This window comes from Thermobia domestica, chromosome 1 (assembly GCF_964235325.1).
Source record: "Thermobia domestica chromosome 1, izTheDome1.hap1.1, whole genome shotgun sequence".
Classification (NCBI taxonomy): Eukaryota; Metazoa; Arthropoda; class Insecta; order Zygentoma; family Lepismatidae; genus Thermobia; species Thermobia domestica.
In genome coordinates this window covers 121,988,302-122,012,087 of record NC_137454.1, presented here as the reverse complement: position 1 = coordinate 122,012,087, position 23,786 = coordinate 121,988,302, and the positions used below count along the sequence as shown (strand labels likewise).

Here is a 23,786-nt window from a genome sequence, read left to right as displayed (position 1 = left end):
AATTGGTATTCTAAGTATTATTTAAACTAATATATTTTGGTCTATGAACATGAGAAAAATTACAGTATTTGTTTGAATGTCTTCGCAGCTTCTTTCGGGAATCGACAGCGCAATACAAATAGATTGTTTCATATTGATACTGCTACTAAATTTTGAAAACATCTAAACCAGACTTTACAGCACTTATTTCTGCCTTTCTTCTTTCAGTAATAAATATGAATAGCAAAGAGGATAAAATATGATTTATGAAACACTGTCCTTCAGACTTGATTATTTGTTTATTGTTCTTAGAGAGCACAGAACTTAATACTGAACCACAATCAATTCATCTTGTAATAATTATCAATTCATCTTATGTTCTTCAACAGAAACAGTGATCCGCAAACACGTCTATTTTTTCAGTTTTGTGAGATGTTGACTTATTGGGACTAATCAATAGCAATATTTAAAATAACATACTGTATGTGTGTCCCTGATATAACTTTTTTCATAGAGATAAGTTATCTAAAGCCTCCAAATTTTATATACAGAAAGATCTTTACCAGATTTAATGGTGTACGAAATCGTTTTCTCAATTTTCGATTTGAGGGAGTATTTGGGGGTCAAAATTTATGTACTGCAACAACTTTCCTTAACAAACACTCTTGTGACGGCGCCTGTACATAATGTAACTCAGATTGCTCTACTGATATGTGGATTGCAGTCATGTCAGAAAAGATTTCGGAGTAATATCTATGCAAATATATAAACAATATAGCTATATGTCGAGTATAATTAGCCACAAGTTTAAGGAAAAAGAGCCATATCAAGTTGCCCCAAAACTGACAAAGGCAATGCCAAATTCGTTGGTAATTGTTATTTATTTTACTTATTTCTTTATTGGGTGGCCGAAGGCGTTTCCATGGAATTAACAGGATCATTGATAAAATTGTTGCCGTTAATTATTCATTGCCCAAAAGCGTTGCTCTTAGTTTTTGGTTCCACTCGGCGTTGCTGGAAATTCACAGCAGCAATTCGTAGAGAAACTTTTTTTCCACTGTACCAGGAGGTTCTTCCTTTCTTTTTATCCAGGTTCTGAAGGAACTAACAGATATAATAATAATAATAATAATAATAATAATAATAATAATAATAATAATAATAATAATAATAATAGTAATAATAAGTTGATGTGATTGAAATTTCTGATTTGACATCTGGTGTTAACTTAGTTCACAACACAACACAAAAATGGACTAAGGTCACGCATAGGTCCACATGACCCAATATTTTTTGAAATTCCGGTTTTAAGGGGAAAGGAGCAATTATTCTTTTTTTTTTTTAAATATGCAGAAGGAAGAACGCAAAGTACTGCCCACAGTAACACGTGCGAGCGTTTGCTAGTTATATATATATATATATATATATATATATATATATATATATATATATATATATATATATATATATATATATATTTGTATGTATCATTTCCAACTCCATACTCTTGTATGACGTAAGAGCACGTTTTTACAATCGTGGAAGAGAGAGGACAGGAATAACACATGGAGCAAACGAATGGAAATGAAGTAGGGGAATGGAATAAACAAATGTTGATAATGTATGAACAGATCCACGAATACCGTATCTACAAAATCATCGATTACGTCATCGGTGTTTGCCTGTCACTACTGGCATTATCAACGCTAGGTTTTCTATCTGCTTTTTTTCTCTGCGTGTGCTGTGCTGAGAAATGGAGCAGCAAATGGTGACGTGACAGAGCAATCAGTTGGAAACGACTCCTTTATATGATCTTAGAATGCAATTAACTTAGCCTTCCACCAAGCACAAAGTTCACTTACTAGAAACAAAGGCCGGAAATCCCTGTTTGCTATATCACAAGCTAAGTTTTCTATTTTAAAAGTTATTTTCCCCATCAACAGGGCCGAATTAAGGGAGGGGGGCTATAGCCACGGGCCTCAAGGTAGACAGGGGCCTTGACTCTGATCAAAATCTCAACTAGCTATCTAAAAAGAATCATGAAGATACAATCATCATCATCATAAAATAAAATATGACCAAAAATATAAAACGTATTCCCTTAACTTCCTTACTCTACTTTCACAGAAATGTGAAGTCAGCAGGGGGTACATATTTTTTCTAACCTTGGGCGTCCAAATAGGTTAATCCAGGCCTATCTATCACTATAAAATAATATACTAATAATAATTGTTGGAATACTAGGAATCAAAATTTGACAAATACAAGATGACCCACATAAAAATAACCCAGCCAGGTAATACCACAGAGAAGCAAATAAGCGTATATAATTCTCTGAGTAATTCTGGCTGACGCTGGTATGCCGTCCGATGCGCAATTATTTAGTAACCTGCTGGGTCTATTTCTGTCTGACGCCCGTGCGGTGATGTGCAGTTTACAAATTAGCAGGAATTCGCTGCCTATCCAGTTCTGGTAAACAAGTCACATCTAGAAGATGTTTTTTTCAGTGCAGCAAGAAATTGTGACAAGAAAAGCATATATGTGGATGGGGTAAATTAAAAACATACAAGAGACTATCACTACCAGGTATGCCTACCCAGGAACAAAACCCCTTGCGAAACGCCATGTTCAGAACCCGCTAAAAAAAAACGCATCAAACCGAGTCTGTGGCGAAAGTGAGTAGGCTGAATCCAAATATTGTCCGGACACCGGAAGTTGTCCATGATATTCAGCAGCGGATAACAAGAAGCCCTCAAAAATCTACCTGGAAAATATCCTAGCATATCGGCGTTACGAACAACGTGTCAGTGCGCCCTGAAGTTTCTGAAACTGAAACCAATACAGCAACATGTCCAGGAACTCATGGAGCCGGACACAGGTAAACATGTTGCATGCTCTGATGGTTACTGACACGTATAGATATTTAGACCTTCTACTGTATTTTGTATCCGACGAAGCGTGGTTTCATTTATTAGCTTATATAAGTAACTAAAATACGCGGCACTCATCTGCTGAAACTCCACGTATCCTGCACGAAACACTCTTCCATGACCAAGAAATTGGTGTTTATTATGCAGTTTTAGGGACACGTGTTCCTTGAATAAACCGTGAATAGTGAAGTATACCGTAGCTTCTTGCAACAGTCTCACGACGAACTGACACCACAAGAAAGTATATACTCCTACCACCAACAAGATAGATCTACTGCCACATCTCGAACGAATTAATAGTGTTGGTGCATTAACTGTTTACAGAACCCAGAGTAAGGAAGATGTGACACCCTTCGTTCCTCGGATTTGTTCTCGGTGATTTTTATCTCAGAGGGGTGGTTACAGCACAAGGTGAATATAAATAACCTTCATAGCATGGCTGAACTCCAGCAAAACATTACCCACACTATCTGAGGCATTACTCATGAATAGCTACAGGCAGTGTCAAGCAATATACTGTGACGTGCGTAGAAGTGTCTCAACGTTAAATGGTATCCACTTTCAGCATCTCTTGTAACGAGCAGGTATTCCAGTGTTTACGCTTTCCTACTCTTTCGATTGCTGTCCGGTATTACCATGCCGGGCAACTTTTATGTGGCCATCCTGTAGTTACTGGTTAGGTAGTGCCATGTAATTAGAAATATAGAAGAGAAGGAAATTAATTTATTTACATGTTGATGGATTATATCTCTCAGAGCAAAGAAGGAACAAAATAACAAATTAACTAATTAAACCTCTTCTAAAGAAAACAAAAAGACAAAGAAAGTTTCAGGTGAGAAGGATTAATTTCATACCGAAACTAAATACACCTAACTACAGGTGAAGAAGAAGAAAATGTACGAAATAATTGCGAGTTACGAAATAATTAAGATATGACAATATGGAAAATGTACATTATGATAAGATAAACGATTTATATAGTAAATAGATATAAAAGAAAATATGATCAATATAGCGATGTTGTGATGACTGTAACGATGATTATATGAATTGATGTCTATGATAATAAATACTACGGAAGAAAATGATTCGTAGTGTTCACATATGCAATGATAGTGAATAATGTTAGAAACAATTATCAGTAGTCGATAGTATGTCAATTTTGTTGATTTCTATAATAATAATAATGAGATCCTTAGCTTCAGATCCGATTTTTAGTGGAGAAATAATTTTCGGTTTTGATTGTTGGCATAAGATCATGAGTCAATTGGAAGTACCGAAATTGAGTCTAGAAAGTCAGAAATATAAGCGTTAGGAGCCAGTGTGCTGACCATACATCATTCAACCAAAACTCATCTAGTCACCGAAAACTTTCAAAGGCTCAATTTGAAGTATGATTATGAACATAATTATGACGTAATATACCAGAAAATACTATCATAATTTGTTCACTAGGTCATCAGTATTTCAAGATGGATATTAAGATAAATTTTGTCTTTGAAAGAAGCAATACATAGATTTTATTCTTACCTGGTGCGCAAGCCTGTAGTGGTTTGTTCCATACACCCGAAGAAGTACACAATATTTGATCGTAGGACAAAATCTGTTCCACATATTCCTCTCTACATTGAAACTTAGCTATGGTTCCAACTGGAAGACTGTTGCTGCAGGGCATCATATTTCCTTCTGCATTTGAACATTGGATGTCCACAGATTTTTCTTTTAAAGGTGGGCAAGTGGTTTCAGTTATTGTTGATTCTGAAAATAAAGTTATACAACAATAATAATAATAATAATAATAATAATAATAATAATAATAATAATAATAATAATAATAATAATAATAATAATAATAATAATAATAATAATAATAACTTTGATAACTTACTAAATCTTATTAATTTTCATTATACTTTGTACTCACAAAAACTGCAACAAAAAAGATTATTTTTAATGACTCTCTTATTTTGAACGCAATTGTCTTTAAGATATACAGCATAGTGAAATGTTAAATTTTAATTTTAAAAAAATATGAACATCATTAGACTCACAAAACATGTAAGAGCTAATATAATAGTTTATGTTAATTTAAATGAACGAATTGACTTGGTTACAAGGGTAAAAGTGGATTTGAAAAAGTACGTGGACCGTAGATAGCGGCATGACGCCATGCCGTCCCCCTGCCTATTTTTGCCCATTGTAATATTTTAGGAACTGGAGGGACGCCGTATATCTTTTTTGGAGGTGGGAGGACGCCGCCCCCTTCATTTTTACCCTTGCCTGGTTTGAATGCTATTAATGCCTGCTATGATTTTTTTCTTGTGAATTTGTTAACTTATTGGCACATAAATCTTACTATGACTTCTTAGTGCCCAAAAATACTGTATAGGAATGATAGATTTATTATTTATGCTCCTTAGTTTTATTAAGACCACTATACGTTAATATCCAAACGTATTGTACATTAATACTGGAACAGTATTGTGTTGCATAAGATGGCCTTCAAGTTAAACCGAAGTACTTGAGTGTGTATAATAAAAGAGAAAATTTCAAGAAGAGGAAACTGCATTTACGTTTCAACATACTCCCCTGGTACACGTATATATTTGTCCTATTGTTTAAGTTATGTCCGGAAAGCTTCTCCATAGAAAGATTTATCAGTTGCTTGAACCATCCTAAGATCTATTTTACTTCGTCATTAGTCCTGAAATGCTCACGTCCAAGGAACTAATAAGGTATATATATGTATATATAACGTAACTTTGCTAACTTACAAGCCCTTAGTTATAGGGCTCCAAACAGATGGAAATCAATCAGTGTAAGGTGAAGACTTCAACTCTTCTCTATCCGTCAAAAGCAGGAAGTGTTCTTGGTGCTTAGAGTGAGCTCACTTTTGGAAAATGCAAATGTTTGTGAATGATTGTGTTTACCGTTCCCACGGAAAAATTCATCTCTTGTTTAATATTTCACAACAAGTTGTATCGATTACCCAGTATCATATGTTCTGTACGCTAAATTACTACTGCAGGATGAGAACAATTTATGGCTGGAACCATCACTGACGGACATGCGGTCTTCTTTGAAAGTCTTATTACGACTGAAAATTATCGTACTGAGCCAAAATCTTTTGTAAAGACATTATGTCTCCGTTCACGAAAAGCTTCATCATCACACATTGTTCATGCCCGCACTGACACTGTTGTCAGCCTTTTTGAATAACAACCTCTGGACTGAACCGTAACATGTTTGCCGTCTATCAGTAATAGGGCACACTTGCCATTTATTACTGTGTGTAGTACCCTAACATTGTCCTGAAAACGTCAACTCCTTCAAAAAATCGTGTATGTATCATTACGTTAATCTGGCTGTTTAAAATTTCTATGAAGCTCTCCACTCCACAATTATTCTACCATTCAAGCCAATATTGATCTATAGAATATCATGATAGGTTAGGTTTGCTCAAATTTTAAATAATTTTCCACCGTGTTTCATTGCTGAAAAGAATTACTCTACATCGTAGGTATTACCACGAACAAAAGTACATTCACATTTTCAATTTGTCACATCCTACAACGTTAGACAGCTAACAAGGTTAAGGTTGCCTGCTTCAGAACTAAATAAGGCGTTTTACAAGTACACTAGTTTGTTAGGAAGATGTTAGTGTAGCAAACAGTAAAAAAGAAAAATATCCATGCCTCTGCAACGAATAAAAATCGGATAGAACACACCGTTTAGTATCTACAGAGCGATTGATATCATGAGAAGGTCACAAAGAGATCTTATTTAACCTTAGACATACCATTGAAAGTCAATGTTGGTAACATATTTATTTTATTTCACAGGTTACAGTATTTTGTAAAACCTCTGAATGTTTCACGCTATCTGTTTCAACGTTATCATCATTTTGTTACTTTTCAGTTTTAATATATCTACTGAAACCTTATGAAAAAAACTATCATGTGCGGGATGGTTTGACTCTCATCTTTATTTTGCAAGAATTTAGTTTATCCGCAAAGCCGTAATAGTTTCAATTTTTTAATGTATTATTCTTGTGTGACATTTATACATTAAAGCTAACAAGATTTTTCGGTGTTATATATTTCGTTTCCAGTCTGTTTGGAAAATCAAATCGAAAAAAGGACAATTTAAGGAAGTCAAATCGAGATGTCTAGCGTGTAAAGTTTAATTTGTGAACATTATTGTATCAATAGTAAACATGTCGTATGTTTCAAATATGACAAATAGTAAAAATATGTATCTTTGACATCCCTTGCTCTACTCTAAGTAATCGAGAACTGTAATTTCTTAAAGAAGAATAAACAAAAAGAACTAAACATATACAAATATGGTATGGAAGAATGTTCCTGATAATATTTCAATGCGAGCTATTCCACTCTCTCTTTCTCTCGGTTAGTATGTGCATGATTCTTGCATCTCATCTTTAGATGGAGAACGTCGAGCAAAGAGAATTGATCATTTACCTTCCTTGCAGGCATTATTTTATGCGAAAAATGTTACCTGGTGTGGAATCGAACCGAGGTTTTTCAGTTGGAAGTCAAGTACGATACCGATACTCTACAGATTACTCTACCCAAAACTTGTTTAACAAATGACGTAGTGTTTGTTTCTAGATCAATAACATGAAAAGGGGATAATTCAGATCAATGAAGTTTCGAACTGCCCTGGTAATCCCCGTAGATGTTATTTGTCCTTTTCCAACCAACATCGACATCTTCCAAACAAACTAGTACACTTGTAGAACGCTTTATTTAGTTCTGAACCAAGCAACATTAATTGCATTGTTGGTTTTCTAACGTTGCAGGATGTGAAAAATTGGAAGTGTGAATGTACTTTTGCTCCTGTGTATACATTAAAGTGTTCGCTAAACATAAACTAATTCTGTGTTGTGAAGACTACTTTGGCAGACCAAAAGACAAGTTCCTTATCATCTCGAATACAATATCGTTCTCTTTGCATCGTTAAATTCATCTTTATGCATTCAGGTATCATCAATAGCTTTGAAATTGCAGTTTTTCCGTGGATATTCTGTTTATGAAATTTTATTTGGACAGTTTTGGTATTATAAGATACATATTCAGCTCTGCAAAACTTCGCCAGCATTTTTCTTCTTTCTTAGATTTCATTGTAGACTACAGTGATTCTTTGCTTTTATCATTCAGTTTACTCGTTCATTCATTGTTACGTTTAGCAGAAAATGCATTAACTTAAACGGCATATGCAGTGATGATTTTAGATATCTTACGATATATTGGATACATCTTATATTTGGATATATTGAATAAATTTGACTATTGGAGTCATGAATGTTCCTGCCAGATGTGTTCTAAACAATCTTTAAACTTTATGAGAAATAATACAAGCTCAACATCCCAACACACAGCTTATCAATACACTCCTAACAAATAGCACGAAACAAAATCCACACTGTAAGGTTTTACAGTACTACATTTTCTCTTTCGACTTCTTCGAATTTGCTAATTATACCAGTGATTTGTTCTGTACAACCTCGGTAAAGTTACATATATTTGCTTGGGTAGGTAGCAACGTGTGTATTCTTCTTCCCATGTTAAAAACCTACGTCTAACATTTGTCTGACATCCCAAAAAACGCGGTACTCAGTCAATATACATCGAACTTTGCATACCAAAGGCAATAGTCTCCCTCACAGGGACCTATGCAGGGAGTGAGTTGTGGAGATCCTAACCCCTCGAAATCCCGAATTTTCTTTAAATTTAGTCTAATTGTAAGGGTGATTTTAAAGAAATTAGTATAATTTATCTCCATATTGAATTTCTCCCCCTTTGATAAAGCTTCTGACACTTCCCGAAGTAAATTCCTGTGTAGATGGCTGCATCTTCAGAAATATGTATGTCTCCAAACCTGCACAATTACGTATCTGTGTGGGTCACCAGCTCTATTCAACTCGGCACCGGTCAAGGATAACAAGGTTCGTGATGATACTACTCTACTTAAGTAGTTACTAAACAAATAAAAAGAAATCGCTTGTATACTACATTTTTTACCATTTCGTTTAAAATAAGAATAGATTTTGTTTCTTGTTTACTCACGTGGTTGACATGTTGGAGGCGGATGATTCCAAGCTCCATCAATACATGTCATGGTAGCTTCTCCTTGTAAATTATATCCTCTATTACAAGTAAATTGGATAGTCACATAAGGCGCTACAGGGCTTCCAGTATCTGCTTTACAAATTTCTTCAAAGGGTAGATTATCACAACCATGAACTACAAATCTGCCATTAGAAGGAACCAAAGGTAGTCGACACTGGCCCTCTTTTACTGATTTAAGAGGAATTGTACTATTGCAAAGAACAGGCTCCTCATCAGATTGGTCTAAGCATCCTGGAATATTGTTACATTTTTCTTCTAAATCAACGCATGCTCCATACGCACAACGGAATTGGCAAGAAGGGCAGCTGATGAAGACAAAAACAAATTATTTTATCTCAAGTGAGAAAAAATTAAAGGAAAAAGAAAATTAGCTTTCTACCAAAACAATTATTGTTATTAATAGTCAGGGTTTATGACGCAGGTGCGTTTTCAAAGATCGAGATTGAAAAAAAAAATATTTGCATCATTTTGACCACTTCGTATTACGTATATAATGTATAACTTACCCAAGAAAGGCACATTTTAAGGAAAGCAGTGCCCAGAAGGAGCAGTGGAGGTTATAAAAGACCGTACAGTTCATATTTTCTTTCTTCTTTTTTTCGGAGGAGTTTACCAGTCGGAAAAATTAGTGGAAGAGTGTCATCAACTTCATGGGAATGAACACTTCTGGCGAAGTGATATTTTATAGACAAATAAACGGATAAACAAACCTTAGGATGTTTAGGAAACATTGATGATTCAAGGCCAAAAGGACGGAAGTTTGACCGAATCATGTAGGTGAAAGTTAGGGGTTCCAAATTGAACTTCCAATCCCGACACCGGCAGCTGATTTTTTAAAATTTTCCTCGCTACCAACAATTGAAGCCGGGATAATATAGGCCCTATCTTCGTGTATATACCTTGGTTAACTTCCTCCTATATGTCCCTTTCTCTTATTATTAGTATTTCAGTGTAAAATGCATTTCAAATGTTTATGAAACATGGTTGATAAAAATAAAATAACCGAACGACTAAATGGTGAAAGTTCAACAATGTGGAAAAATCACAATAGTTGCAAGATAAAATGGGAGGGGAATGTCGCTCGGAGCTCTAGTTGAGAAGCCTATGAGAAAGATACATTTGATCAGATCAAGCAGAAGGTAGGAGATTAATATTAAGCAGAATCCTCAACAAGTAGGTATAGTTGTCCTGCTTATCTCTATCTCTGAAATTAGCTTACATCTGATACTTTGGCATCTGTTAAAAAAAAAAAAAAAAAAAAAAAGACGAAACGAAACGTGTCTGTTTTCATCCATCGTTTCCTCTAGTTCTTGTTTGCAATGCAGTTACTCACAACGTAATGTTGCTCAGATTTCTTATCATATTATTTTTCATTCATTTGTGAAAACAATTTGCTAAAATTCAGTATTAAATTCTGAGCCAGATCATTCAGATCATGGAAATCTACGCCTTTTTGAAAATTCATCAAACAGTGGTATCACAAAGGAAAATATTGTGTGTGAAGTTAGAGAATCCTCAAATGAATATCGAAAAGGTGGGATAGGTAGGCATATAACTAAAGGCGAGAGACTTCTGACATATAATGTATTTCGTTATATGCAAGAAGTGTATGTAATTTGTATATAAAAAAACTACTATAGCTACAGGCGTAAGTGGGAAAACTGTGAGATGTATCGTTATGTGTGATATTAGATCTCCTAAAAAAACGAGGCAAATAAAATGTGGAAAAATAGATGATTTTGTGTGTGATCTAGTGCGAAGAACAATATATAAAATGTACAGAGAGAAAGGAAGTTCTTACGATAGAAACGCTTTTAAGAAGACTAAAAGTAGAAACTGAAAGTACGGACTATATGTCTATTTACCGAGAAGAAACTGTAAGGTTGCTTGTTAAAAAATTGGGTTTATCGTACAAGAACGTGCAGAATCGACAAGCTATTACGGAATCTCCTCGGATTACGTTGTACATATTTTCAAGCCGTAAAAAACTATAGAGCTGCTAGTAAATAAAATTATATCTCATAATAGTTGTCTGGATGTCCCAGTTTCAAGAGAAAAACAAATTATTATATTTCATGCGGACAATGAAAATGGATGAGTTCCGTAATGTTTACTTTTGTCTGTGAAGAATATTGCTTGATCATCTACCGATTACCACCAAGATATGACAGCTGAGCTTTTCGAAAGATGGTTTAAAGAACAATTGATACAAAAGATACCAAGGAATGAGGAGTGTGTGATTGTAATGGATAACGCTAGCTACCAGTCCCGCTAGTTATAGAAAATTCCAAACAGCAGTTCAAGAGAAACAAATATAATTTCATTAAAGGAAAAAATAGCATTACCGTTCCTCAACCTACTCCTACAAAAGCGACATTGTTAGATATTGTCAAACGCGCAAATGTCAAAACGAAATATGTGCTAGACATTCTAGCGAAGTCGGAGGGCACCAAGTACTCAGACTGCCGCCCTATCAATAGAAATGATTGGTAGTTCACTGAAAGACGAATTGCTTAATCCTGAATATCAGTGATTCGGTAATTTCAGTGATTCGGCCGGAATGGATAATTTTTCTTTCTTCTTTCCCTCTCTCACATGATTAAATCCTAGTTCAAGATAGCTTCTATGTTAAAAAATTCATTTAAAATTCTTCAACCGTTTCCCCGTGATGCGGTCACAAACAACAGGCAGCATCGCTTTCAATGTAAAGAAATTAAGTACGGTATAGACAATGTCCCCTCGCCCTTAAAATGAATTGGAGTTCGCACTTCCAATTTCAATTTTATTTGTTTCGTTGCTAATTGAATTAGTTGGCAAATGCTCCAGGAAAGCGGCCTATATTACCAATTGGCTAGCCTACCGTTTCCCACTGTTGAGCCTACTGCCTGTGGTGTTAGGGCCACTCTTAATTTAAGGAGATCCCCAATTGCCTCACAATACTCGTTGAACACAAAATTATGTGTGCTTCTTCGAATTGTGATCATATGCACAGTACCGATAACCATTCAGCTGAAGGAAAACACTAAATTTAAGGAAAAAAGATAATTATTTAAAAAGCGATTAGCTGCATTAACGGGAAAGTGTAATAAAAGTTCAGAATAGGCATTGAAGAAAAAATGGAATATTTTTTTCATGTTTGTTTGTTTGTTTTGTCCAGTATATTCTTAGTAAACTAAATTTTTAGTTTACTCAAGCAATAGGGAAAACCAATTCAGGTAGCTCTTCACAAATACTTACTGGTTGGCCACTATGAAAGTAAACACACTACAAATGGAAGCGAATGACAAAGGGAAAATTGCTAAAATAAAAACCCGAAAATGAAAAAAACAATCAAAGTACACGATGTATGTTGATTATTTTACAAGTTCATGCGGTCTAGTATCGAGCATTACGGCCCTGACAAGACAGTACAATTATCTAACGGGGAATGAAACCAAGGAATTTGCACCATCATAACTATTTCTTTACCTGTCTCAAGATTGATTTTGTCTCACAAATATTATGCTCAGTAGATTGGTCTTAACTTTTAAATTATTATTATTATTATATATATGTTTCACTTGTAACTTACCTATTCTCTTTGCATGTTTCGTAACTTTCATCGGATTTGTCTGCACAATCTGGTCGTCCGTCACAGGCTTTCGAAAGAGGAATACAATCGCCTGAAGCACAATGAAACTCTGATATCCTGTAAAAATTACAATAGATTTTATAGTAACAATACCATACCAAAAACAGATTCAAAAATATATTATACCGGTAGTTCTTTTAAAAGAAGTTTTCAACCAGTCTAGAGGAATCTTCTTCATAGAGATTAGTATACTGGTCTGTTATTGTTTGGTGCTAAACTAGCCTGCAATGATTCGGTTATAAAAACGCAAGTCTAATGAAAACTTTCAGTTCGCAAATAACATCCCTATCCTTTTTATCCATGACGTTTACTTGTGATATAATTTTGATTTGTCAATGTTTCCATGAACGTTATTTTTGTATTTGCTAGTGTTAAACAAGAATATAGTGCCTCAGATCCTGCAAAATACTGAGATCCTTAAGAAAACACCTGGGTTTACTGGAAAATAATCTCGTGAAAATTGTTATGCGATATATTGTTCGTGCACATAGATCTTCTTGATGTTAATATTCTCTTGCAGGATTTCTTGATCTGAACAATAAAATATTGTGCGAATATCTAGCCCATGTGATTAAAAACAATACTGTCAAGCACGTGAGTCTCTGGCGGCACAATATTTTGTAGGGCAGCAAATGGATGAAGGCCGAAAGGATTTATGTAGAAGAACTAAAGAAATAGGAAGAACAAGTGAATATTATATCTATTATGAAGTAGCAGTATAAGGCCTACATTATGTAACTACTTACATGAAACTTGTCTTCTGAATGCCGTGTTATGATGGAAGTAAAACAAGAGGGGAAAAGAAAACTTACAATTAATTTATAGCATTAAGCATATAATTGCTATGTCAAGACATGGTCTTTGTGTATGGAAACTTTAAAATTGTATCAAATGACTTACTAATATGGTAGACAATTGTGATAAATGCTAATAGTTAAAAAAAAAAAAAAAAAACTGAAAAGTTATCAGATCACCATCTTGTGCTGACTGAAGTTGGACCCTGCTGAAAAATGTGGCTAGAAGGAAATGAGAGGCAAGTCAGGTACATGAAAATTTAGAGATCGAAACGTAAGAACAGATTCTTTTGAAATTTCAATGAAAAGTAAATGAGTTGGGAGGAAATAGACGTAGGAACTAACTAGTAGCTGAGCACTTCGAACTAAATTTGCAAGTAAAGATAAGTACCACAAAGGTAACACAGCTGGATATCTAGGGAAAGAAAAGTATCGGAATAAAGTTGCAGTGAAGAATGTACAATAATCTGTATAATTGAGAATTAAGAAGGGGAATCGAGAAAGACACGGAAATATACAAGAAACATAAAGATGATAGGAGGAGTATTAAAGTATAGAGAAATTTGAATAATGTATATGGAAGTATTCAATGGAAATAGAAAGGTAACAAGAGGAAACTACTACGGCAATATGAAAATTAAAAATGGAAAAGACTCTTTAACAAGTGAAATGGAACTTTAGATAGTTGGAAAGGATACTTTGAGATGTATGGCGAAAACAAAAACTGTATTTTGGGCATTAAAAAAGAAGGAAACAAAGTAAACGAGAATGGCAGGAAATTGCGATAATACTAAGGAAGAAGTTCAAGAACATATATCGAAATGAAGAACGTAAAGCTAGATGATATATCTATTACGTTTACTAACAATGTACAGAAGAAGAAAAAATAAATATTAGGAACTTTTAATCTAATGACAAAAGTTGTCTTAGACTTCTGATAGAAATATTTCATTCAGTAAGCAATCAAACAAAAAATACGAAGATTATAACCTACACTGACACAAACATATTTAAGAACACACAACAGGAATTCACAGGTCTGGTGCAAAGTTAGTAACACCAGAAGAAGACTATGATATGGTTGAGTTAAGTTGATTTTGAGTTTAACGTTCCTTTCAGCAGCAAGGCTATATGAGACGGGACCTAGTGATTAACGTGGAATCCGAATCACATGAGCTCCCGCTGGGAATCGAACCCGGGTCTCCCACGCCAAAGGTGCGTGGGCTAGCCGCTTTGCCATGGAGGAGTTCTAAAGGCCATGGTAGAAGTACTATTCCCAACATATCATCAATGGCACTTCCTGAACATGTTACAAAACATACAGTAGGTCTACTTATCTTAATATATCGTGTAACTACCCCGAGCGGCTATGTCTTTTCGGACTCGTTTAGGCTATGTCTGGGAGATCATTGTTGTCGGAGCCGGCTGGTGGTCAGGATTCATCCCCAATGTCTCACATATGCTCGAGGAGACTTAGGTCAAAAGGCTTGGCAGGCTAGAGTAAAAAGCGTTTATCGAACAAAGTACACTGGATTCACCGAGCGGTATGGGGACGCGCAATATGTTGTTCCAAAATGTGTCCAGGTAAGGCTGGAGGATAGGATTAACATCACGAATGCACAACATACTAGTCATACTCTCCTGAATGAAAACCAGAGGTGAGCGGGATATGTATCTTATTCTCCCTTCTTGTATAAAATACTAGAAAATCAAGTGTGAGTCCTATGTGGCGAATGAGAACGTACTGGATTTTCACTCTTACCTACAGATTTACATACGTGAACGGAACCATCTCTGTGTCTAAGGTAGAGACTACTTTGATCGCTTAATACAACCACCCTCGTTCATCTTGCCACTAAAATCTCTTCTGACATCACGCAAGACGTTTCGTGTCGATGGTCAGATATCTGGAGTAATCGTGTGAAAGTAACGCAAGATGGTAGATCAACATTCAGCAATCAATTGTTTAGTATTCGTGCTCTCACTGTGTTTAACATTCCGAAAACCATGATGACTCTGATTGCACTGGAAGTCACCGTTCTGTCAGTCCCGAATGATCCTTCTTTCCAAGGGCACTTCAGTATGTTATTGAATCATTGGAAAGGTCATGTTGGCTGTGGAAACACTATGCTTCTCATCATGTGACCATCGATAGACAAATGAAACGACATGACACGTAAGAGGCAATTCAACTGAATGGCCACCTGATCTCTCACTTCCTCAGTATATGGCCAGGTTCGAAGACAGTTAATTGTATACAACAGTTATTCGCTGACATCGTACTGAGATTGTAGTCACACAACGCGATCCATACTTAACTACACTTGTCTTGTTCTCCGATAACATTCATATCGCTAACAACATGCCGTTCGTTGTGACCGCTGTGCTGGCACCTACGTACGTATAAAGTAAGATCAACATGTCCTCTATTGACACACTTCTTATGGTGCGGATTTCCAATGGGGTGATGTATGCTAAATGATCTAAAGTGCTTTTCCACCAGAGTCTTAGTTCATATCGCAAACAGTAAAAATTCAGCTTCGAATATAATATATAAGAGATTATTTGAAGGAAGAAGTAAGGAAGTTGAACAGTTTTGATTTGAAAGGAGGTAGCACAAAGGTGTAATTATATTCCATGGGATAAAAAAGATGAAAGGTTTTCAGACAAAGGGAATGAAGTTTATGTAGTGTGCTCAATTCAGAAAAACCTATTTATTAACTTCTTGAACCCGACCCACAGTAAAAATTCAGCTTCGAATATAATATACAAGAGATTATTTGAAGGAAGAAGAAAGGAAGTTGAACAGTTTTGATTTGGAAGGAGGTAGCACAAAGGTGTAATTATATTCCATGGGATAAAATAGGTGAATACTTTTCAGACAAAGGGAAAGAAGTTTATGTAGTGTGCGTCAATTCAGAAAAGGCTATTAGCTTCTTGAACTAGGTTAACTGAAAAATTCTTGGAATGAAATGAAAGACCAAACTCGGAAGAAACTTACACATGAATCAACCATTTTAAGTTCGAATACAAGAAATGATATAGGATAATAAGTTGGAAAAAGTGTCTGACAAAAGTTTACAATATAAAAGAATAGCGAAGGAGAGTTTGATTAGGAAACAGGTTAATTTGATTGGAACTTGAAAGACTAGCATATTTGCTTTTCAGATGATATGGCTGTTGTTATGGATTCTGAATCAAGTATTAACAATTATGACAAAAGATTAAGAAAAGTTGTGAAAATAATTTGAGATGATGTATTTAATAAATATGGAAAGGGTGAAAATAATTGTTGCTGGCATGATTGAGGCTGTGTCAATCATAGAAATCTGATTTATTTTTAATACATATTTCTGGGCATTATCGGCATCTATGGTCTTAAGCTCGGCACATATAAGTGATGATGTCCACGGCGAGCACACTATCCGGGGAAGAGAATGAAGAAAGGAATAAAGAAGGAAGGAAACGACCTGGGACATGTATGTTAGGTACTAATGTCACTCAGGATGACTGGCCTGAAAAAGCTTTTACACCTTTTCGATCGAATATCCCCACTGGGAATCGAACCAGGGACTGTTTCGTGCCAATGCTGAGAGCTTTAGCGACTACATTACGCAGGGGCACTATAGAAATCTGAGCAAATAAAGTAGAAAAGATGACTAGTTTTCAATTCTAGATAATATTATTAACGAAGTATGAAATCAACAATAAATAGAAACCCACGAGAGAAGTGATTACAAAAAGGACACAGATGTTGAATATTGCATTGCATGGAGGAGAAAAATGAGAATGTGAAAGGACCACAAAAGGTGTTGTACTTGAGTTCTTGGAAATTTGTACGTTGAGGAGAATGGAAAAAACTTGGCTAATGGAACCATAAATCAATGTAAGGAATTAGGAATAAAAGAAGTAAAAGAATATATTTTGAAATAATTAGAAACGTGTTAGGACATTGATAAAGAAGAAATAGTACTCTAAGTGACGTTGATAGAAGGAATGATGGATGGAAAACAAGGAAAGTAGAGAAGTATAAAATCATAGATAGTATAATTCCTTCATCAAGACGAAGTTCCCTACAGATCATAGTAGAAAATATATGGAAACTTCTATATATGCAGCAAGTGACCTACCAGTAATGGAGTAAAATCATAATTAAGTGTACTGATACCGGATCTCACTAGCTCTAAAAGTGGTTACCCATTTACCTCACGATTTTAACGTAAATTTAGCTACAGTCTACCAGCATTTTTTGTTTTAGTCGTCCCTCTCAATTTTTGCATGCCAGAGGTGCCTATGCTATCAAGTAAGGTTTGCATCAAGAGTCTAGAGATCTATATATGCCATTTGAATATACGTATATATACGTGTCTATATATATACACAATAATTCTGATTGAGGCTTTGTAATCAGTATGGTTAGTGCGTCAGGATTTCCTGGAGGGCAGTGTATGTGCATAGTTCGGAGAAATTTCTTATATGTGTGGATGTTATTTCAGTTATTTTAACAAATCTTTATTATAAACCTGTAGTTACAACATAACTAATCAACCGCCTCTTCATATACTTTCTTATTGCTCAAATTAACTTTCAACAGGTTCCTTCTATGTAGTTTTTGTTCTAAATAGCGACTAGATAAATCTTTTGCAAACACTTGACCAATTGGAAATCACACACCCATGCACTGGGAACCAAAAGTCTGTACAGGAAAGCATTTCACTTATGTAATTAGGCAGGTCAAGTTCTACCATTATTTTAAGTTTGATGAAGATTGGATGAGTTCACGGAGAACGTACGATTTGTACGAATAGAAAATGTCACTGCTCATCCTGACATTGATAATTACTCGGAATGTCTTAGCTGGTGTCGGGAGAGGCAATGCCATTTGTCACAACAATGATATGGAGGAAGAATACGTCATTAGAATGACTGTTTTTGGTCTGTGTAAGGTTACTTCTTACAATACCCGATTCTGCCATCAGTCATATGGCCTGTTCCATGTAGATTTAGATCCAGTTTATCGGTATTCGCAAACTTAAGTGGTGGAAGATTAGAAGCAAATATTACGATACTGCATATTTAGTACATTAACCAATCTCCTCCCTTTCGGGGGAGATCTAATGTTGTAGGAGGACCTTTATTAATTCTGTACAGCACCGTTATTAATTCTGCTTCAGTTATAAGATAAATACTGGGGAGAACTCTTCGACTGGGGAGAACTCTTCAACGAAAGATAGCTATTAACACCAGAATCCCGAAATGTTTGCAAGTTACATTAAGATAACAAAACAAAAAAATTAAAAAAGAAAAAAATTCGAAGAAAATGGATTAACCAAATTTCCTGCATTTTATACTTTATAATAATTATTTAAAGAGAAGTCGACAAAATCTAAACTTGCCACATTTTTATTTGTTTATTTGTTAACAGGGAATTGGTTAATCCACAGTTCTCATTTGATACATTGACAAATATTGAAGATATTGGAAGTTAAAAAAAAAGAGAGAGAGAATCAAGTTCTAACGAGCTCTACCTCACATTAAGGGAATACAGGTATGTTTTTCTATGTTAAAAGAACTTAGATCTTGGTGGTCAGATAATTTTACTTTCTCTGATACAGGCAAAACTTCGGATTGTGAAACAGTTTTTTAAAGGCATTAAACAGAAGTGGCCTATGTTCCAGTATTCAGCACCAAAGAAAGAATTATTTTATGTACTTTAAATTCGTTACATTAAAAGTGGATGACAATTCCATTACTACAATTAACCAAACTGAGGCAGAAGCATGGTAAAAATTGGAAGAGAAGTGTGATGTGCATAAGTATGAACAGGGCCGTGCTGGGATACTAATGAGGGCGGTGGACAAGTCTACTAAAAGGGCGCCCATACAAACGGGGGAATATATATATATATATATATATATATATATATATATATATATATATATATATATATATATATATATATATATATATATATATAGTTTGAAAGAAAGTATAGATGCCTTTCTATATCAAAATCACCATCAAATTTGTTTTAGTATTAACGTACATAGCTAATTTGTAGAAACCTTGAATCGAAATCCTCTTTACTAGAGAAAAACTTTTTAGTTCCTGTAAAAACATTTCTGTCAAATAAAAAGAAGCTAAATGTATCAACAACTTAATATAGCTCTATGGCCTATGGACACAGGAGGTTCAGTACCGCGTTTAAAAAAACTCTCCATTGATTTCTGTCCTTAGCCAACTGGACCCAGTTTCTACTTTATATTCCAATCTCTGCGAGAACCATTTTAATATTGTCCTCCCATCTGCGCCTCGGTCTTCCTAATTTTCGTTTCCCTATTTGGATTTCCAGTTCGAACTTTGAAAGCGTTTCTAATTTCTTCCATTCTGGCTACATAACCAGACCTTTGAGCCTCCTAGACTTGATGACCTTAACAATGTTTTTGTAAACGGTATAAAATTATGCAGTTCATCGTTATGGAGTTTCCGCCATTCCCCATTCCCGTTCCTCTTGAAGTTCGAATATTGGTTTAAGAATCTTGTTTTCAAGTACTATCAGTCTGCGATTTTCCCTCAGAGTCAGTGACAATGTTTCGCAACCATACAGCACAACAGGCATGATTATCGTTTTATATTTTGGGCTACAAATTCCTCAACAGAATTCGCGACAACAAAAAATTTTTAACTGAATAATAACACGAAATCCCTGCTTTCAGTTGACATCAATTTTTTTGTGATTATGGTTTTGGTCTGTTAATAATAATTCTAGGTATTTGGAAGTATCCACTTTGTCGAAAGAAAATATTATTTGGTATTTTAACGCATCCATAAAATTCAGTATTACGATCCCGACAAACTTCCATTTATTTAGTTTTCTCTGCATTTACTTTTAAGCCTATATCTCTGCAAACGTTAAGTAAGATTTCTGCATTCCTTTCTATTGTTCTATCATCCCGTATTAAATTTACACCATAAGCATACGCCATAACCTGGTAAATACAATTCAGCTCTAGAACCTGATTCCTGTCTTTGATTTTCCTTATAGTGTTCTCCAGAACAAAGTTAAATAATATTGGCGACAACGCATCTCCTTCTTTCAGACTATTCTCAACGTGAAAGCTCGTGAAGAAGAATTTCCCTACTCGAACCTTACTTTGGGATTCATTTAAACATAAGCTACCTTTTTCGGTATTGCAAATTCTGTAAGCATATTGTACAATGTTTCCCTCCTACCCTAGTCTAAAGTCAATAATTGATGTGCCAGAATATTGTATTCCCATTTCTTTTCAAGTATTAGTTGAATACTAAATATCTAGTCGATAGTTGATCGATTTTACCTACATCCGCTCTGATAATCTCCAATAATTTCATCTGTGTATGGAGTCAATCTTGCTGATAGAATGTTTAAGAAAATTTATTGGATATTGACAGAAGAGAAATGCCTCAGTAATAATCAGTCTTGTTGCTTTTCTTCTGAACTGGAATAATGATTGATTTTTTTCTCGTGTGGTAATTCCTCCTTGTTCCAGATAAGGAGAATGAGTTTGTGTATCTTGCTCTACAATCCCCCCCCAGCTAAAATTAAGTCAACCAGAATTTCGTCTACACCCGGAAATATGTGTTTCTTTAATTTTTTAAATAGCGATTTCTATTTCTGTCTGGTTAGGTTCTGGAATATACGGTTATGCTGTATGCATTTCACTTTCTCCACGCACATTGGGTTTTGGCTATGTGTTAAGCAAATCGTCAAAGAAATCTTTCCATCTATTTAAGATGCTATCCTGATCAGTGAGAACTGTTCCTTTAGCTTTCTTTAATTATAAGCACGAAATTGATAGCCTTTTTAAAGTCCGTTGATGCATTTATACATGTCCGGAATGTTTTTACTTTTTACTATTATCAGTTAGTTAATTAAATTTAGCTTTCAAAAATCACCTTTCTTTGTTCTAAAAGTTTTGGAAGTTTTTCGCCAGATGACAGTGAAATTTTATTTAGTTATTTCGTTCGGATTTTGTAGCCAACGCTGTTTCTTCTGTTTTCTCTTCTCTGTTACTTTAGTGCATTCCTGGTTGAACCATGCTTTGTTCCTACGTATTTCTGAATGTTCCAATATTTCTTTTGCTGAAATCTTAATGTTATCTCTAATTTCAATCAAGTATCCTGAACACTAGTGCTCTCCGAACCTTCTAAAACCGAGAATCTATACGACACCTCAATCTGGTTCCCCTCTCACCTGACTCTCCTCTATTTTTTAAAAAAATTAAACCACTCCGTTTTCACATATTGAATATTTCCTTTATTCAACTATAGTCTCTCTCTTATTATCATAATCAACTCCTCTGAACGACCGAACATCAGTTGAGCTAGACTGTTTTCTTCTATCTACTAAAACGTGATCGATTTGATTATGTGTTTTCCCGTCTGGAGATCCAAGTATATTTATGAACGTCGCGATGTGGGAATTTTGTAATAATCACAATAAGGTTTCTGGATGTTGCAATGTTCACGAGTCTAACGCCGTTGTCACAACCTTCCTTATGCAGACATTTATTCCCTACAATCGGTTTGAAAATACCCTCTTGTCCTACCTTCGCATTGAAACCACCAAACAGAATTTTCATATGATATTGCAGGAGATGATCAAATACTCGTTCTATTCTTTCGTAAAAACTTATTTTTTTTATTGTCATCCTTATTTTCTGTTGGGGCATGTGCATTTAAAATAATAATATTACACAACCGACCCTTAAGAGAAGTAAAAGAAAATCTATCATTAACAAATTCAACCCATGTAATTGCTGATATTACGTACTCGTTTGTGAACGAAAAACCCTGATACTAGTTGGTAATTTTTAATTCGTTTCCCGTAAAAGAACGTAAAATCTCCCTCCTTGACTCGTCCATTTCCTTCTCATCCAACTTCCTGGTATCCCACTAGGTCCATCTTCTATTCTAAACTCATTCGTTACACATTTTAACGCGCTTGCCCTATAGAGACTTATCATCTTCCATGTTCCAATTCTCATGTCGATTTTACTTTGCTGAGTTCGTGCCAAGTTATCAGTTCTGATCCGAAAATTCTGCGAATATATCTAAACCAGCTTTTTTTTTTTTTTTTTTTTTTTTTTTTTTTTTTTTTTTTTACAGGATGAGTTGTTAGACTCACACCAAATCCCCAAGCTGGAGGATCACCCCTTGTCTTTTCGCGACTGCTTATTCAGTATATTCGGAGCTAACCTCTGTATCCCAGAGGATTTCTCCTCGATCCACAACCTGAGGACGCGCCGTGCCATGGTGACAGGAAGACCACATTTTACGGAAATTAATATAGCTATATTTTAGAATTACAATAGGTACTGATTATTCGAACACTGATTTAAAACACACAGGAACAATCAATATGCTCGGATATATTAAGACTGTGAAAGCTTTGATGCCGTAAAAATCGTAAATTAGAGACTAGTGTCAGTGTAGTATTTCATGAATGCTCGTACGTTTGACTATCCGAACTATTCTTGATGTATCACGTTGGTTCGTTTTATAGCTACAGAACTTTATAATATTTTTGTAAGTGATTATACTCTTTATCTGTTCTCTGCCAATAGTAACTGTATGAATTGTAAAGGGCGCCTTGTATTCTTCACAGCTTCTTTATTAACAATCACTATTTGAATTTATATATAAAGCTGGCACACAAGATAACTAAAACCACTTATCTATAATGTGATGTTTCGCAGGGCGCCTTATGTAAAAGGCGCACTGTACCTTTCACGGGTTCTTTAAAAATAGTAACTGTATGTATTTATTATACAGAACTGTAGTATACAGAAGAGTAAATAAAATCGTTCATTTTTTATGTAGACTCGCAAGGATGCCTAATGTAAAGGGCGCACTGGACCTTTCACGGGTTCTTTACCAACAAAACTGTAAGAATTTATTACTTAAAACTTGTACCTTTATTTATACTGTGATGTTTCGGAGGGCGCACCGGGACACGTCCCGGTGTCCCGGTGGGCCAGCACGGGCCTGAGTATGAAGAGTCTTACATAATAACTTTATCATTTCGTTCTTCTGTTTGTTGACAGATAGGAGAGGAAAAACGGAAATAGATACGGGAAATGTGTTCTTGATATGGATTCAGCTTTCCAAGAACAAATAAGATAATCAAGTTATGCCTCTGATAAAGCCAAATGTGGTACAAATCTACCATTATTTCATGTGGTGATGTGGTTTCAATTGCCGATCTCTATATAGCCGTGCTTTCCTACGTGGATTTTTTTAGGAAGGAAATTTGAGAATT

The 23,786-nt window shown here is 35.1% G+C and overlaps 1 protein-coding gene across 1 annotated transcript in view; it reads right to left on the bottom strand.

Moving 5' to 3' along the window:
- The window catches only part of LOC145661684 (uncharacterized), a 130,958-nt gene that overhangs the window by 56,470 nt on the left and 50,702 nt on the right, over positions 1–23,786 (bottom strand). The window contains exons 16-18 of the mRNA XM_081727028.1: positions 12,633–12,749; positions 8,999–9,366; positions 4,440–4,667 (exon numbers count right to left, since the gene is read on the bottom strand). Of these exons, the coding sequence (XP_081583154.1) occupies positions 4,440–4,667; positions 8,999–9,366; positions 12,633–12,749 (713 nt within the window). The remainder of the gene's footprint in view (positions 1–4,439; positions 4,668–8,998; positions 9,367–12,632; positions 12,750–23,786) is intronic.